At 43.3% G+C, this 17,521-nt stretch overlaps 2 protein-coding genes across 3 annotated transcripts in view; both read right to left on the reverse strand.

The window, feature by feature from the left end:
• Positions 1 to 17,521, reverse strand: part of LOC310858190 (uncharacterized protein) — a gene marked incomplete at its 5' end in the record, with an annotated part of 208,254 nt that overhangs the window by 163,339 nt on the left and 27,394 nt on the right. The gene's annotated exons all lie outside the window — the stretch shown is intronic.
• On the reverse strand, positions 1,103 to 17,254 carry LOC310859026 (uncharacterized protein). Of its 2 annotated transcripts, none has more exons than XM_083765378.1 (5): positions 16,745 to 17,254; positions 13,020 to 13,150; positions 9,134 to 9,355; positions 3,843 to 3,912; positions 1,103 to 2,529 (listed from the first exon to the last, which is right to left on the reverse strand). In XM_083765378.1, exons 1-5 carry the CDS (start codon positions 17,058 to 17,060, stop codon positions 1,433 to 1,435), a joined length of 1,836 nt encoding a protein of 611 aa, XP_083621504.1. In that variant the 5' UTR covers positions 17,061 to 17,254; the 3' UTR covers positions 1,103 to 1,432. The 2 variants fall into 2 exon arrangements, with proteins under 2 accessions (XP_083621504.1, XP_083621503.1); XM_083765377.1 differs by having other exon boundaries at positions 3,840 to 3,912.

A 17,521-nucleotide genomic window follows, 5' to 3' on the forward strand; every position in this document is an offset into this window, starting at 1 on the left:
CTTACTTTGCTTTCCCGTGCTTGCAAAGTAATTTGTCAAAGATAAATGACTTTTGTAAATAGAATATAGGCTACAATAGACAACAAAAATAGTTATTGAACCTCCCCTGGGCGCCTGGGGGAGGGGTGTTCCTGTCCGGCCAGGGAAATTCCCCCGTCAGGTGAAAAGAAGCAGCTTGGACTCCTCATGCATAGAAGGAGGCATGAGGTCAGTCGTCGTCGTCGTCCCCCCCCCCCCCAGGTTGGCAGAGGAAGTGTAGCGCCAAGGATTACATTAGATAATTGGCAACTGGGTTGCAAAATCGTGGAATAAAAATGATTAAAAAAAAAAAGTCAATAGCTACAGTAGACATAAGTGGGAAACTGCACAAAGCACAAAGTAACAAATTAGGAATACAGTGGTAAATAAACAATATCTACAAATAGCAGTTAAAACAATATAATTTGTTATAAATCATCTGTAAAATGTAACTTTTGGCTTCATTATCAACAAAACAATGTTTTGAAGTTTTGACACAAGTTTGAACATTTCTGTCTGGATGCAAACAGTAAATTACGTGCAAGTCCAGGAACATCGAATTGCTCTTTGAGTGCGATAAATGTACTAATAAAACATGTTTTTGTGCCAAACAACCAAACACTATTTAAAACCGTGTGACATGCCTTCAAGTTGACAACCTTTACAAATAAAGTAATAAACATTTCAAGTTGTGCAATCTGACTGTCTACAATCTGACTGTGAGAATGTGAATATTCCTTTGTCTTTCAAATGTACGGTATATATGCCTTTTATTAGAAACTGATGAATTTCATCTCAGTGCCACAGTATCTTTCAGTCGAATTAGTTGCAGTGACTTGTAAGTAAGTACATTTTATTTATAAAGCAACTTTAACTTTAACTCTGATGTTCCTATTTTGGGCATGTCATATAAATCATTATAATATACAGTATGTCAAATAGAAGATCTACAAACTCACAATGTGTCATGGTGCAGCACATATAGATCCGCTATAAAACAATATTGAATTACAGGGATTAAAGGTTGTGCAAGAGATGTTTTTGTAGAGATTTAATTTGATTCTATTTTTGGTTAAAGAAAAGTTCTGTTCAGTAACAAGAGGTCTCCCCATCTCTGCGGCGCTTTGGTAATCAGAAAATACATTTTCAATTTGTATCAATCAGAAGAGTTGCAAAGTAAAAATATATCAGCTTCAATTGTAGTGTTCCAGTTGTGCCATGAATTCACCCGATCTGAAAATGCATTTTCTGAGCTGGAGAGACGGGGAGAGCCCTATTACTGAACAAACACTCCATCTAGAATATAGAGCTATTAAACACTTGACATATCAAAATCAATAAACGTACTTTGTAAAAAAACAACAACAAAGAAATATCAATTGGACTGCCAGCTAAAATCCCTCTCTATTCTGTTTTACTTGGCAGTGTGTATGGACTGGTGGCGGATGAGATTACTCAGGAACGAGAACTTCTTTCCGCACTGTGAACAATTAAATCTCTTCTCGCCAGTGTGCACGCTCTGGTGGACCTTCAGGTTGTTGGAGGTGGAAAACTGCTTCCCGCACTGGGCGCAGCGATATGGCCTCTCCCCCGTGTGCACCATCTGGTGGCGTTTCAGGCTACAGAACTGGCCGAACCGCTTCCCGCACTGGGCGCACTGGTACGGTTTCTCTCCGGTGTGCACACGCTCATGGATCCTCAGCTGGCACAGGTGGGCGTAGCGACGCGTGCAGAAGGCACACGCGTACGGGAGACTGGGCAGGTACTGCTGTGGCTGCTGGGGCCCTACTGCCGCGCCGGCTGCCCCATGGTCCTCGCCCGTCATTTGCTGAGCGTTCGGATTCTGATCGGCGGGCGGGCGAAGTTTGGCCTTCAGGTGGGGGAGTACTAGGGCCGAATCGGGTATCTGCTGCACACCCGACCAAAGCGACGAGGTCTGCAGCTGGTGGGTCTCTGACATTCCGGCGGCGATAGACGAAGTAACTGGAGGATTCTTGTAGGCAGCGAGGCGATTGTTGTAAATGTCGTTGGAGTCAAACATCAGGTCTTTGGATGGGTTCTGTGTCCCTGTTAGCTGGATACATGGCAGGGGAGGGTGCTGGTAGCTGTTGTCCTGAGTGTCCCGGTTCCCCAGGTGTCTTACGCCTCCCACGATTGCTCCTCGTTCGCCGACTCCTTTGTGAAACGCCACTCCCGTGTTGCTGTCTCGCATCCACGAGGCTGAGACATCGCCACTGTGCTCCATCTGATCGGAAAACGAGTCCATGACATCAAACTTATTCTTGGAACTTGCCTGGTGGTCAGTGGTACTTTTAGGCATTCGGGAAACCGTGGGCAAACTGGAAGTGAGGTTTGTCCTTATATGGGTGAAGGGAGGTGATGATGAGTTTCCTGGAAGAGTGTCTGGGATGAACATGGAACAAGATGGCTGCTGCACGTCTTCAGTCTCCACGTCCTCCATCCATTCTGGGAGTGTTTGAGAGGGACTCTGCATCTCCATCACTTCCCTGACTGTCATACATAGCATGTAGGAGAGGAAAAGGATGCATTAAAGGCGATGGACGTGATGTTTTTGTTGTTGTTTAAACTATAATGCAATAATAATTGTTTGTTTAGTAACGGGGTCTCTCCCGGCTCTCCCCATCTCTTTAGTAAACAGAAATGTTTTGGGAGTGACAACCCCACCATTAATCAGTTCCATTTGCACCCGTTTATTCTGTATGAGTTCTCACTCCAGAATAGATAATATTGATATTTTTCTTTTTTTTTTAAGATATTGTTTTGCGGCTTACGCCTTTTATTGATTTTTGAAGGGACAGACAGTAGGCTGACAGGAAACGGGAGAGAGATGGGGGGATGACATGCAGTAAAGGCCGTGTCGGGTCCGGGAGTCGAACCCGCGGCACACTGCGACTGGATTACCAGTCCGGTGCCCAGACCGTTACGCTACGGCCTGGGCCTGATAATATTGATATTTTGAAATCAAAATGCATTTTATGTTCACTAAAGAGCTGGAGAGTTGGGTTATCTGCCCAGCACAAGACTTAAGGAATACTTTCATTACCATAAGCAAGGAAATACTTGCTTACAGTACCTTCATGCAATATGTTTGATGTATTATTATTTTACAATTTTTTTTGTCCTCTACTTATTAGTTACTATAGATTATACTGTATATTGTTTCATTAATTTGTATAGTATATATTATGATTATCTTTATTTACATTATTATTATTTTTCTCATCCTTTTTTTATTATTTCAGTTTGCCAGGGAAACTAAAAGGTGCATTTGTATGTTCACCACTGAAGCGTTCGGAAATACCGCACCGGAGCGCACTCGCCCATTAGTATGCATTGCACAGTGCACTATTTCCGAATGCACCCATATTGCTTGCACCACGAATAAAAATTATATATATATAAAAATAAAATGCTTTATACGTCCACTTAACCCATTTAGGCCCGACATCGAAAAAAAAAAAAAAAAACAGTTTTCTGAAAACCTTTCTATATCAGTGGTGCTCAATATTTCAAGTCAAGGCCCCCAAACATTATATCCAATAGGCCACCGACCCCCATCTGAAAACATGTTGTTCCAGGGACCCCACCAGAAGCAAAGATTTGAGTTAAAAACGTTCGCTCTGAATGAATATATATTCAAAGATTTGAGCCACATTTTCACCATTTAAAAAAAATAGCAGATCTACAAGTTAGCCGCGCTAGGAGCTTGTAGATCTGCTATGTTTCAATAGTTAAGTATACATGATGCTTAAAACACCAAAAGGGGGTTCCCCCCCAGAAGGTTAAGGAACTCAACAGGCTACCTGGCATGTCATCCAGGCCCTCGTCTTTTGCCTGACGCTTGCACTCCATCTTCCGACAGGTATGCTGGCTCTGCAGGGACAAGGAAGGCATTGAGCAGGTCAGCCTCCATACTCGCAAAATAGTGGTTCTTAAATGTTTTTATTTCAAGGACACCCCCCCCCCCCCCCCCCCCCCCGTTTGGCATGCAATAGTAGGCCACAACTCTTACAGACCTACTGTAAGGGTCCATTTGGTTCCTAACTATCACTCATCTAGCTGGGGGCTCCCTGGCAACCCTCTCAAGGACCCCTGGGGGTCCCCAGACCCCACTTTGGGAACCACTGCTCCATAACAACCCTGGCAAGTTTCAAAAGAGTTCAAAGAATCATTGATGTTAATGGTAATAGCTTTAAAAATGGGAATGAGAAACACACTTTAATTTTGTGTGTCTGTTTTGGGGCCTGGTTCAAAAACACGAGGCACTTATTTATTTATAAAGCAAGGTTTCATTCACCTGGGAGGCCGGGACAGACACTCACACCTGTAACCCTCACACAGTATGGGTCGAACTCCACCTTAGCGCACAGGAAGAAGCTGCGTTTTACGTCATTTCCGAGTTTTTAGACAGCTGGTGGATGGAAAAGAAGCTCCACCTCCGCGGCTGACTGACGCGACGGACAGATTCCCGGAAACGCTCTCCTCCGCGGCAGTCAGCCGCAGGGGTGGAGCTTCTTTTCCATCCACCAGCTGTCTAAAAACTCGGAAATTACGTAAAACGCAGCTTCTTCTGTCCGCGGCTGTGCGCTAAGGTCTGCCCAGGGGGTATCAGGTCATTCAAAATGACATGGTGAGGACAGCTGGGGAACAAAACCCTGCTGAAATGAACACATGTGATCATTGGTCCCCTGCCAATGATGCGGCGAGCTTCTTTCTGTGCATCTTTGTCTGAAGTACATTTTCACACCAAACTTCATTCAATCAGAATAAGTGTCCACACCTTCAGGGCAACAAAATTACAATACAATGATATTCTTGTAAAAATATAGAATATTTATTGGTGGTATCATATTACATTGTGACCAATATATGAAAGTCTTACAAAAAACAAGAAAGAAAAACTCCCATATAACATTTGTTTAAGCTACACATTTGGTATTGTCCCCAGGCTCAAAAGTAACAACTTAAAATATTTTCAAACTATCTTCATATAATAGGTCCTCACTAATCCTCGTGATATGGTAAAATGTATACTCTTTGTTATTCATGTCCTCACTGTATTGCACTACTGCTTGTTTTTTAATGTCTTTGCCTTGCTTTTCTTTTTTTCTCCATTGCTCTGTAAAGCACTTTGAGCTGCATTTCATGTCATGAAAGGTGCTATAAAAATAAAGTTTTATTATTATTATTATTATTATTACTCTGTGTCTCACACAGTCTGGGCACATATGAGCAGACAGCCGCGGACAGACGAAGCTGCGTTTTACGTCATTTCCGAGTTTTTAGACAGCTGGTGGATGGAAAAGAAGCTCCACCTCCGCGGCTGACTGACGCGGAGGAGAGCGTTTCCGGGAATCCCGCCTACCGGGATGTCAGTGACATCATCGATCGGGAATTCAAAGCTAATAGAAGCTGGATGCTATCTATTCCTAGAAAGTTTAAAAAAAAAGACCAATAAAAGAAAAAGGTATGATACCATGATTGCATCATGACTATTAGTGAGGACCAATTATATGAGGATAGGTTGAAAAAGGGGGAAGTCATCCTTTAAAAGGTCCATTCACACTGAGCATAATAACGATAACTATATAGTTCATCATTACATGTTTTCGCAATCGTCGGATGCATCTTTATGTGGCTGGCTTCCATTGACAATGAATGTTAGACATCTTTACATCTGCCCGTGTGAAAGCATGATTAGAAGGACTTTTAAAACTATACATTTTGAGGGGCGCTAGCCCCCCCCCCCCCCCCCCACAAATTAAATTCCCATTGTCAATTTTACGTCAGTGTCTGCGCAAATAGTGTGAATTTGATAAGAGCGCCCCTCACTTCACGTAGTTATAGTGCTCAGTGTGAATGGCCCTTAACGATGATAAAAATGCAGTTGGCAAACTCCAATATCTCAAAACATTATCATGAGTTGACCACATGAACCCTAGCATCCCTATTCTGCGTATGTCGGACAAGATATTCAGAGAAAAGGTTCTGAGTTTGTAGATCAGTTGTTTTCAGCGAAGTGATTTAGTGTAGGGGGGAAAAGAAGGGGCCGAGTAGTAGTACAGACCCCTGGGGGACCCCAGTCAACGAAGTATATAGGGTTAACAGAGGTTAAACTCATGGAATGCTGCTTTGTGCATCTACTCTACTGTACTCTCAGAATCTCATGTCCATGTCAAGCACCACCACATAAAAATTGGTGGGGTATCCCCACAAATAATTAAAATTAATGATCAATGAAATCAATGAAAAGTTTGGTCTACAAAAATAGTGATATTATATTTATTTATTGACCCAAGTAAGAAGAATTAAAAGTCTGTGCTCAACTTCAATGCCATGTTAAAAACCCCGAAAACCAAGAGAGAAATCTTAAGTGTATAGTCCTGAATTTCAACAGTCACATTAACACATTTTGGGGCGGGAACCCCTTTTGGTGTCAGCATTATGTTATGCTTTAGCTATTGAAAAATAGCAGATCTACAAACTCATAGCACGCCACTGAGTGGCGCACTACGAGCTTGTAGGTTTGCTATTTTTGAAAAATCGAAGAACGACTGACATAGAAACATAGCTTTTTCAGAAAACTCATTTTCAAACAGACATTTTTAGAATCTGATCTCAGGTCAAAATGGGTTAACACAATTACAAAGTCAGCCTATTATTACCTTAAGAATGTATCATGGATTAAAACGGAGCTATGTCTCAGAAGGTTTAGGGAAAGGTTGCCCAAGCATTCATCGACTACTGTAAGTGTCTCTTTACAGGTGTCCCTGGGGGGAAAAAAATCTACCAGACTATTTTTCCTTGTGAAAACGAAACGCGAGGCTAATCAGGCACAGACTCCATTGATTCAGAACACTGCTGCTCAAGTCCTTACTAATACCAAGACATTTGATCATATCACTTCAGTTCTCAGGTCTTTACACTGCCTCCCTGCCTGTCAAAGAACCCATTTCAAAATGCAGCACTAAATGGTTTTTGGGTCAAACTACATTTCTGTGCTTCTGCTTAGTTGTGAACCATCCAGTCCTCTCAGGAGGCTGTCTGACAGTTCCGATTTCTGAACCCAGACACAATATTAAACATAGTATAAGAGATAAGAGAAGCAGCGTTTGTATGCACCACTTACATATTTGGAACTAACTCCCAGAACATTGCAGTTATTTTAGCTTTTTTCCCCATTCTATTCAAAATGTCTTTTATAATACATTTTTTTTGCACTTTGTCTTAATGCTCTTAATCTTTTGCGCTATACAAATGTTTTGTCGATTGTAAAAAAACTAATCACAGCCTTGATCGCTCACACTTTTTCATCTATTCTCACTCAAACTACATAATGTTTACTAAAAACATAAATACTAATAAAAACAACAATGTTTCAACGTTGTATAAAACTGATCCCATAATGGTGTTTCATTAAAAACAAAAACAAAAGATACCTACACACACAGTATGAAGGGGAGCATTGTGATTTTGAAAATGTATGGGACAGCTGTTGCTATTTGAGTAACAGAACAGTACAGTGTCCTACAATCATACATTCACCCCTGTTACAATTATATTTATTATTCATTATCATTATTAATGAATCCATTAATGCTGTATTTATTTATTCAGGATTAGCCCTTTTGCAGTAACATCCAGTCCTTAACATGCATGTCTAAAAACCAGAGCACCCAGAGGAAAGAAACCAACGTGGTGAGAGCAACACGTAAAGTTAAACTCCACACAGACAGAACGGCCCTAGTTGGTGACAGTGGCAGGAGAATACATCATTTTCCTCTTTTAAAAACCGTTCACTTTAAGCCTGATGTCCCTATTTTGTACATGCCATTTTATAGGCCAATTTATTTAGAAAATAAATCCATCCAAAAACATTTTATAAAATAGCCCGATCTGCAAGATTGTACAGTAGACCAGGGGGTTCTCAACGTGGGGTGAACCAAATGGACCCGTGGAGAACCACTGCTGAAGTTTGGAATTTCCGAAAGGTCGAAAGGTCTAAAATGTGGAGAGAAAAAAAGGTTCAGTGCTGGATCTTCTGATGCCGCCTCAAGTTGCTCGAGTGGGAGAAGCGCCGGCCGCAGGTCGAACAGCAGAACGGCCGGGCGCCCGTGTGCACGTTCACGTGCATCTGCAGCTGGCTCTGGCACACAAAGGTCTTGCCGCATACCGTACACACGAAGGGCTTCTCCTTGGTGTGGCGCGCCATGTGCCGCTGCAGGTCCGCCTGCACCAAGAAGCACTTGCTGCAGCTGGTGCAGCTGTAGGGCCGGTACAAGCCCTGGTCGCCGACATGATGGGCGGGTCTTTGGCTGGGATGTGCTGAAGGTTTTTGGTAGGTTTGCGGGCCGGCGTTGGGAGACGGTCTTTGGCTTGGATGGTTAACATGAGGATGCGATACGTACGGACCGCTGACCGGGCGCTGCACCATGACCGTTCGTTCCGAGTGCTTGGATTGGCCTGCCGCGGTGTTAATGTTCTGTCTACTGGACCACTGCGTGTCTCCGGTGATGGCGTGGGAGGTAGTTACACCAGTAAAGGTACCCGGAGCGTTGCCGGGATTGTAGAACCAGGAGCCCTTCCCTGCCGGTTCTGTCCAAGCGGGCTGTTTCTGAGGCGAGGTAAGCATTGCGTCTCCCAATCTCGTCTGATCCGTCGTCGACTGTCCCGCATTGCACCACCGGAGTGCCCCGTTGTCCTCGCCTGGAGCTGCCTCGCCGTCGATCACGATCACTTCTAAAACGGAAGATCCGGGAGCAAGGCTGGTGCCGCCGCTGTTGTGGCCGGCGCCATTTTTCAGTGCAGGCTCGGCCGGTTGTTGGTCGGTATGCGACAGTGCCGTCTCCATTGCGACGGCACTGGGAGGTGCTACCGACGCATTATCAACACTCGCCGACACACTCTCGCACACCTGAGGCAGAGTATCCCCCGCCATACCCCAGTGTCCCCCCTCCTCGCCACTGACCCCACCGTCCTCGCCTGCCGGCTCGGTCTTGGCCGCTCTGACATCAGAACTGTGGGCAGCGTCGCTGAGGGTACGGTCTGTGTCAGACGGGATCACAACGAAGGAGATGACATCAGATCCACTGACCTCCGTTTCGCCGGGACGTCCAGCCGCTTTGCCGTCACCACCGTGATGGCCCGGGCCTCCGGGGGGAGATGCAACGACATCGTCTCCTCCTCCTCCAGCTCCGGTGCTGATGATGCAAGGCCCCGTGAAGGTCTCCTGGCCAGCAGGCTCTCTGCTCTCTGAGGCTCCCTCCACCTTCACGATCAGCAGCTGTTTCTCCCCGTCAATCTCGGCATCTGCTGACTGATCATGAGAGAGACTCATTAGACATGGAATGCACCCAGAACGTGGTAAATATCATTATCAATAATATCATGTCTATAAAGTGAAATAAAGTAATTTGGAGACGCAAGATACATTTAGAAAAATCTAATCGTTTGGCAGAAACGTTATTTGCACATTGTAAGTTTTTATGTTTGTTTTTGGGGACATCAATGTCCTATTCTTTACAAGACAGTGCCACACAACGTGTCACAAAGTGACACGTTTGGACGTTGTAGATCTGCGCTAGGTGAAAGTGGTTAAGTCTATCCGAGTATCTGTATAGGTTTTTATAAATATCTAACCAAAACAAAGTATTAACAAAAGCCTGTGACTACTGACTAAATAAATAATAACTACCCTGGATCTATTGAACACTTTTTTTCCCGAAGAAGAGCAACAGTGGTGGCCATACTGTACATACATGTTGTATACCCAACAGCAACAATATGACACCAACAGAAAACATTTACAAGTCATACATTTCACTGAACACCAGGGGGCGTTGACGCTCCTTCATAGTCTGGATTTTCGGTGGTGACCACCAATGTCATTACCTGAAGAAGACCCAAGAGGTCGAAACGTTGTAACCTTAAATAAAGAATTGGAGCTCATAACAGTGTGCGGACCTCCCTCCTTCCTTTCCATGTACGTATACTTGGTCCAGCACCTGTAGAATACAAGAAGATGTGCGTGCTTCCCTCCTGGCTCTGACCACCAATGTTGAGCATTGGTGAGTAAAAACAGAGAGAAGGGCTGGGGCGGGGGCGGTGGCGGTGGTTTGCTCTTCACGGCGGCTCGTGACTTCATGTTGTAGTTCGGTGGTCACCTCACCACCAAAAATCCAGACTATGTATGAGCCTTTACATACCCAGGAATAAATATTGCACCATGTTTAGATCATCTGTTTTAGAAAATGACGTGTAAATGAGATAGAAATGGATAAGTGTAAATAAAATAGCCCACTCTACCATTATTTCTGGAGGAAGAATAGATTGTTATAAGAATAAATGCTCTCCCAAGATTACTTTATCAGTATTACTTCTGGTGAAACCATTTGGAAATTGTACTGGGGGGAGACGGGGCTCACCGTGGGCCCAATTAGCCATTGTCTTTGTACTATAAGCCTGAGTTATAAATAGTAAGCATTGCAGAGCCACGTGGCCCATCTGATTTATACAATACCAAAACAACAGCAGTTCTATAAGTTCACAACGGGTCATGTAACGTTGCATTGTGGGCTTGTAGATCGGCTATTTGTGGTGCGCGATTCTGCAGACAACAAAGTATAAACCAGGCATTATACTTTTTTTAAAGCACTTAAGATACAGAAAACTAAACAAAAAACATAGAGCAATGTTCCACTGTTTTTTTTTTTTTTAAGATATTTTTTTGCGGCTTACGCCTTTTATTGATTTTTGAAGGGACAGACAGTAGGCTGACAGGAAACGGGAGAGAGATGGGGGGGATGACATGCAGTAAAGGCCGTGTCGGGTCCGGGAGTCGAACCCGCGGCACACTGCGACTGGATTACTAGTCCGGTGCCCAGACCGTTACGCTACGGCCTGGGCCATGTTCCACTGTTTTAACAAACCTTTAGCCTAGCCCTAGAAGGATAGCATTAATTAATAAACTGTCATCGCCACTTATATTGCCATCTATTCTCTCCCATCATCAACTGACTGTAGTTGTATACCAATACAACTACAGTCATAAAAGGGCAATATGTTGACATTTTTCTACTCTGGTTTGTCATGTCTCACTTTCTAGGCCACATGTTTGACAGTACTGTTTGACACAAAATCATCACCGACTGAAAACTTCACACTGGAGTCAACACAGCCATCTACCAGGAGACTTTAGAGCACTTTGTGCTTCAGTAAATGTTGACAAGCTTTATAGAGATGCTGATTTTCCTTTCCAGATGGATTTGGCAGCTGCACACAGTGCCAAAACTACTAGTAATTGCTGTACTGTCCAGGGTATTACTGTGCTTAACTGACGGTGACCAACTGACTGGCCTAACCTGAAACCCACAGAGAATCTAGGTTGTGTTGTCAAGACGAAGGTGTGAGACATAAGAGACTCAACAATACAAATGAACTTACGGCTGTTATGGAAGCAAACTGTGGCTTCCATAACACCTCGACAGTGCCACAGGCTGATCACCTCCATGGACCACACCCCATTGGCTGATCACCTCCATGCCACGCCCCATTGATGAAATTATTTGTTGTTGAAAAGTAGCCCAGACCAAGCATTGACTGCATACATGATGGTCAACATTTCTGGATTAAAAAAAAAACATTTTTTTAGTGGTCTGATATAGGATTTTTGGATTTTAATGAGCTGTATGCCATAATCATCAAGATTAAAACAAAAAAAGGTTTTAAATACTTCACTTTATGCGCAATGAATTGAGAATATATGAACGTTTCACTTTTTGAATTATACTATGGAAGAAAATTAACTTTTGCACAATATTTTTTTTTTGAGAAGGAGCTGTATATATTCCTCAAAGGTACATTGTGAACAGATAAAAACGTTGATTAGACCAACATATCCATGTGAAAGCACAGAAGAATTTTGTTAAAGAAACGATTATCTGTAATCAAAATGGCAGCTCAGATAATAAAACATCTCTTCCTTACATCTACAGTCAGTACTAAAAGATCCCTCTCTATGTAGTTGTCAACAGATGGTTCTTGCTGACTGACACAGTCTGTCGCCTGAGGAAGAGTTGCACTTGTTTTGTTTTTTTTTATATCGCCGGCCAGTGACCAGTTCAGCATTCTGTGTGCATACTGCAGTCACGTAGTAACCCCTAAAACCAAACGCATCCCCCGAAACACATTTCAGAACACGAGACAAGATCTTCTCCAGTACTTTGCCACAGCAGCCTCAGAAGTTGACATTATTTTTACATTAATTTTTACACAATATTACACACTATTACACCCTAATACTGAACATACAGCACATTAGTGTATAAAATGTAGAATTAATCATAATACGGTAGGTATATGTTCATATAATATATGATCATATCATGCATGATTTGTACACATATGATATCGTTGCTGTCAGGCAGAAACCGCTGATTTCAACTTGAATGGGTCTTTTTGGAAATTAATGCTCTGCTTTTTTTGTAGTGCTTTCTACCCGACAGTGATACTAGACTACGGTACATTTCTATGGATTATTAAGTCTAAAGTCAGTGTTTTGTTTTCGTTTGTTTGTTTTTTCTTGTCTTTTTCTTTTATGTACGTCTTGTGTATTTTGTATTTATTGAAAATCATTCAAAAACTTTGAAGTCAGTCTCTGAACAATCAGAGATGGCTTTCTTCTCACAATATTCATCAACCAAATGTCATTATTTTATATGTCTGAAATGTTACTTCATAACACAGGTTAAATAAGAAGCCACATCATATGCCCCCTTCCATTTCTACATTCTTCATATTTAAAAATGTAATACGTTGCCCAGCCTTTTGGTTGTGTGATAAAGAGCGTATGCTAGAAATATCACTTGTAGAGTGGTGGTAATATCAATACATGTTATGGGTGTATTCTTTCCTAATATGTGACCTATTGTTTTGCTGTCCAGCAGCTAGTTAGTTAGTTATTGTGTAGAAGTGTGTTGTACCTCAGTCTTGGTGGTGGTGACCACATCCTGATCTGGGTCCTGGTCCAGGTTCATAGGTTTGATCTTGGGCATAGGCTGGTTGAGCCCTGGTCCTCTGTTGAGAAACCTGGTCCTTCCCTGCAGTGATAGGCCTATGAAGGAACAGGGCGAACACAGTGAATCAATTTGAATTATTCCTTATTTATTCAGTGGAAATAAGTAAGCTGCTTAGTCTAAACAGTTCTATACAACAAGATAAGATCAACTTCTTGCATTGCCTCATTTTCTTTTCTGTGTGTTTATGTTTATATGAAAGATAGATTGTTCACCGGATGGAAATTCAGGTGTCAGCGACAAAGAGTAAACACAGTACACAGGAGAAAAATAGCTTATCTCCAAGCTCACAACGCACCGTTGCTGCGAGGTGTTGTGAGCTTGTAGATATGTCCGGTGCGCAATTAAGTATATAAATATAATAATAGTTAAGCTTAAATAGGCATTATGCAGGCACTAAATGCCCGCAATGTCCAAATTCTCCCATAGGTGTTCAATTGGATTGAGATCATCTGAAGACTGTGAAGGCGACAGCATATGATTCACATAATTATTTTAAATACATTTTATATAGTTCCACCACCTCCACAACATCAGAATCAAGATGTTCACTCAGAATAACATCGTATAACATCCTGACACTGACCTGACACAGACACCTTTTGAGTGTCTCATTGTTGTTCCAATACTACGACTGCCTGATGAAGGTCTGAACGACCCAAACGTTGCTCAATAAATCTAATTCTGCAAGTGAAGACAGTGTGCGGGATCCCTTTTTTCTCTACGACTGCACCGCCATCAGCAAAATACATCAAATCTGCCAGGAGTCGATATGGTATGGTGTCATATGGTGTCGAGTTGACTGAGGAGATGTGGAGTGAGGGACTGGAGAGGATGCATTAAGGGCCTTGCAAACGTGAAGCGAGGAACGCAGACGTTGTTGCCCTGATCAACACAGGTCTCCTCCAGGTCTGTTGAAGAGGGGCGCAACAACGCAAGCGTAAAAAAAGCTAAACAGAATCCAGGTCTGGTGAGTCGTGGGCGTGTGCTGTGCACGTAACAAGCACTCGCGCAACAAATTCACGGGCTCACGTAAATACACTTGCGTTGTCGCAAAAGCGTATTTACTTCTCCGAGCAAAAACGCAGGTCTCATTGAAAATGAACTATAGGCGCATTTTATCGCTCCCCGTTTGCAAGGCCCTTAAGTCTACAGCCGGGTTGAGGGTGAGTTAAATCAGTTCAAAATTATAAATATTAATAATATGTACAGTATATTGTATAATGTCAATGTTTCTTGATATATTTGTGACGGATCATGTAACCTCTCAAAGGGCATGCTAGGTTACACTTTCTGGTCTTGTTTTAAGATTGTCCCTTTTTGGCAGAACATCCAATATCAATCTACAGATTTAACTTGATGCACTAATTGCCATGTTTGGTTGTTCTGAAGTTTTTCTTGCACTACCATACGCTGTTCAGTAGACCCTTATGTGTGGTATGCTTGTAGCAAAGACAATCATTCTTACTGCAGAGTGGAAGGCTTCTACCGTTCTTTGTTTGTCCAGATGGTAATAGTGAGTTTGTATCAGTGACATTTTGAAGAACCCCCATAGGTGATTCAGAAACATTCCAGAGTATCTGGGAGCCCAACTATTGGACACATTAACTCTCCTACATGTTGACTGTACTTGTAAACAGTACTGTCATTAACTGTACACTGAGACACAATTAACAACACAGTCCTTTTTGTCATATTTGTTATATGTTGTATATCACATCACAATATGTGAAAAACAGTTTTCTCTCTCTTTTGTCTGACAAAAATATACGGCGGGGAGAATAACTTTGCACCAATTTTCAGTGACCCTGTAGCAACTCATAATGTAATAACGGCTCATAATGTAATAACTGCTCATAATGTAATAACGGCTCATAATGTAATAATGTAAATGTAATAAAAAGTAATAATGTAATAATCAGCTCATAATGTAATAATAAAATGAGCGCGTAATAACAGAGAGTTGCTAGTATAGACCCGGGACTTCCAGGGACAAGGGAATCCAAACTATGCACAACACACTGGCGGGGTCAAACACAGGCGTGTAGTGTTCTCGTGGTTTATGCCACAAATGCATTTACCTGTAAATTAAACCATGTGTGGAAGAATATGGTGAATAGTGACTCATTTTGACCATAAGATGTGACTTTTCTCACATCTCTCTAGTGTCTGTAGACCAATGCTTGTAGTTACTCTCAAATGTGCATGTTTTTTTCTTTGAAATATAGTGGTTTCCAGACGATACCCAAATACAATCGATATTAAGCTCATATATGAGAATGTCAATATATGGCCATATTGTGACAGTCAACGCTAGTGTCGCCACTCTCTTACTAGATTACTCTGGTTGCCACGACGAGAGTCACACTTGCAAATGAACCAATGGAACACATGGGTGGAGGTGGAGGCTGACTATCATCACCTGGATCTCCATATATGATGATCACGACACTGACCTCATCAAACCCTGGATAGCCATACATGGTTTGACATAGGCCTAGATCTGCATATATGGAGCCGGCCAGCAACTCTACATCCAACCTCACTGACACAAAGGAAAAAAGGAATGTTTACCCAGGGTAACTGGACTAAGCTCAAGAACTTGTTTACAGCCAGGCCCTGCTCATAGAACATTTCATGGTAGGGGTTCAATGACTTGCTCAAGGGCACTTCAGCGGTGGTAATTTTAACGTGCCGGTCCGGGGATACGAACTAGCGACCTTCCGATATCAAGACCGCTCCGCAAACCGTTCGGCCACCGCTGCCACCAGATTAATAGTTAAAACTCCTGCTTCTCAACTGTCTGTGCCGTATTAAAGCTCTGTTGTTTCAGCGTGACCTCGCCCTTACGGCGTCTTACTATTTAGTAGTTAATATATTGCATGCTTTTTGAAAAGCACCATAGTGAAATTCATTAGTAGTAGCAGGCCTACCATAGTAATTGACATAGGCAGTAGCCATAGCCACCATTTAGTCAGCACCATACATAGACAGCATCCTAGTCATTGGCACAATTTGCCAGTAACCATAGTCAGCAGTGGCACCATAATCATTAACATTTGTCAGTCCCAATGGTCATCATTAACAGACTCAACACCATGGTTACATTACATTATTAGTGTGTTTCAGTGTGTCTACCCGCCAGTGCTTGTGTGTGTTTATCTGCCAGTGTCTCAGTCTGTCCCACTGTGTGTTTCAGTGAGTCTCATCACCTTAGCCCGTAGTTGTATTACTATTTATCGATTCTGCCATCTATAACACATCTATTCTACGAGAGTCTAAATCTTTGGGCTATTTTAATACCTGCCAGTGCTTCGGTGTGTGTTTCAGTGTGTTTATATACCTACCAGGGCTTCAGTGAATCAGTGCGTTTAGTTTACCTGCTGCCAGTGCTTCGGTCATGTGTGTGTTTCAGTGTGTTTATATACCTACCAGGGCTTCAGTGAATCAGTGCGTTTAGTTTACCTGCTGCCAGTGCTTCGGTCACGGTGTGTGTTTCAGTGTGTTTATACCTACCAGGGCTTCAGTGAATCAGTGCGTTTAGTTTACCTGCTGCCAGTGCTTCGGTCATGTGTGTGTTTCAGTGTGTTTATACCTACCAGGGCTTCAGTGAATCAGTGCGTTTAGTTTACCTGCTGCCAGTGCTTCGGTGTGCGGTCTGCTCGCCACACGGACACCCAGGAACCCCCCCGGGCCGCCGCCGGTGCTCTTGCCGCACCTCTCCGCTCTGTACCTGGCCATCTGCAGCTCCAGCAGCTTGATCTTCCTGCGGAGGAAGGCGTTCTCCTTGCTGCTCTGGTTCACCGCCAGGCTCACCTCGGCGTAGCCGTCGTCCACCACCTTGCAGAGCTCTGCGACGGCCGCGTTGGCCAGGACCTCCATGATGGAGGCGATCTGCGTGTGGAAGTCCACGGCGGCGGCAGCAGCAGCCACGGAAGACGAGGCCATTGTTGTTGTTGTTTTTTGGTCCCCGCGGCGAACACGTTGACGGAAAAAAGCATTAAAGAGCGGCGACGACGCCGCTGCAGACTTCTAGAGCCGCTTGTCGAAGTGATGAAGAAGAAGATCCTGGATCGGATCGAATTCGGGTGAATAAATACAGAACTCAGCTTTTTTTGATGTGATGTCTGTACGGAAACACATTGATGATGGCGACGAATCTCCTCGTCCTCCTTCCTCCGGTCAACACTGCCATCTACTGTCCAGGAGGAGGAGGAGCAGCAGCAAACAGATGCTCGCGTGTGTGACACAGTTTGCTTCTGTCAGGGAAAAAGTAGCCTACTCACATCACATGTGACCAGATCCATCCAAACTGTTATTTGAGGCACCGAACAGAAGTATAGCTTGTGTGGGACGGGACAGGCCCATTATTGCCCATATTTTTTTGTTATCTGGCCTCCCCCGCACTT

The sequence above is a fragment of the Protomyctophum parallelum genome (genome assembly GCF_964188405.1).
Source record: "Protomyctophum parallelum genome assembly, chromosome: 5".
Classification (NCBI taxonomy): Eukaryota; Metazoa; Chordata; class Actinopteri; order Myctophiformes; family Myctophidae; genus Protomyctophum; species Protomyctophum parallelum.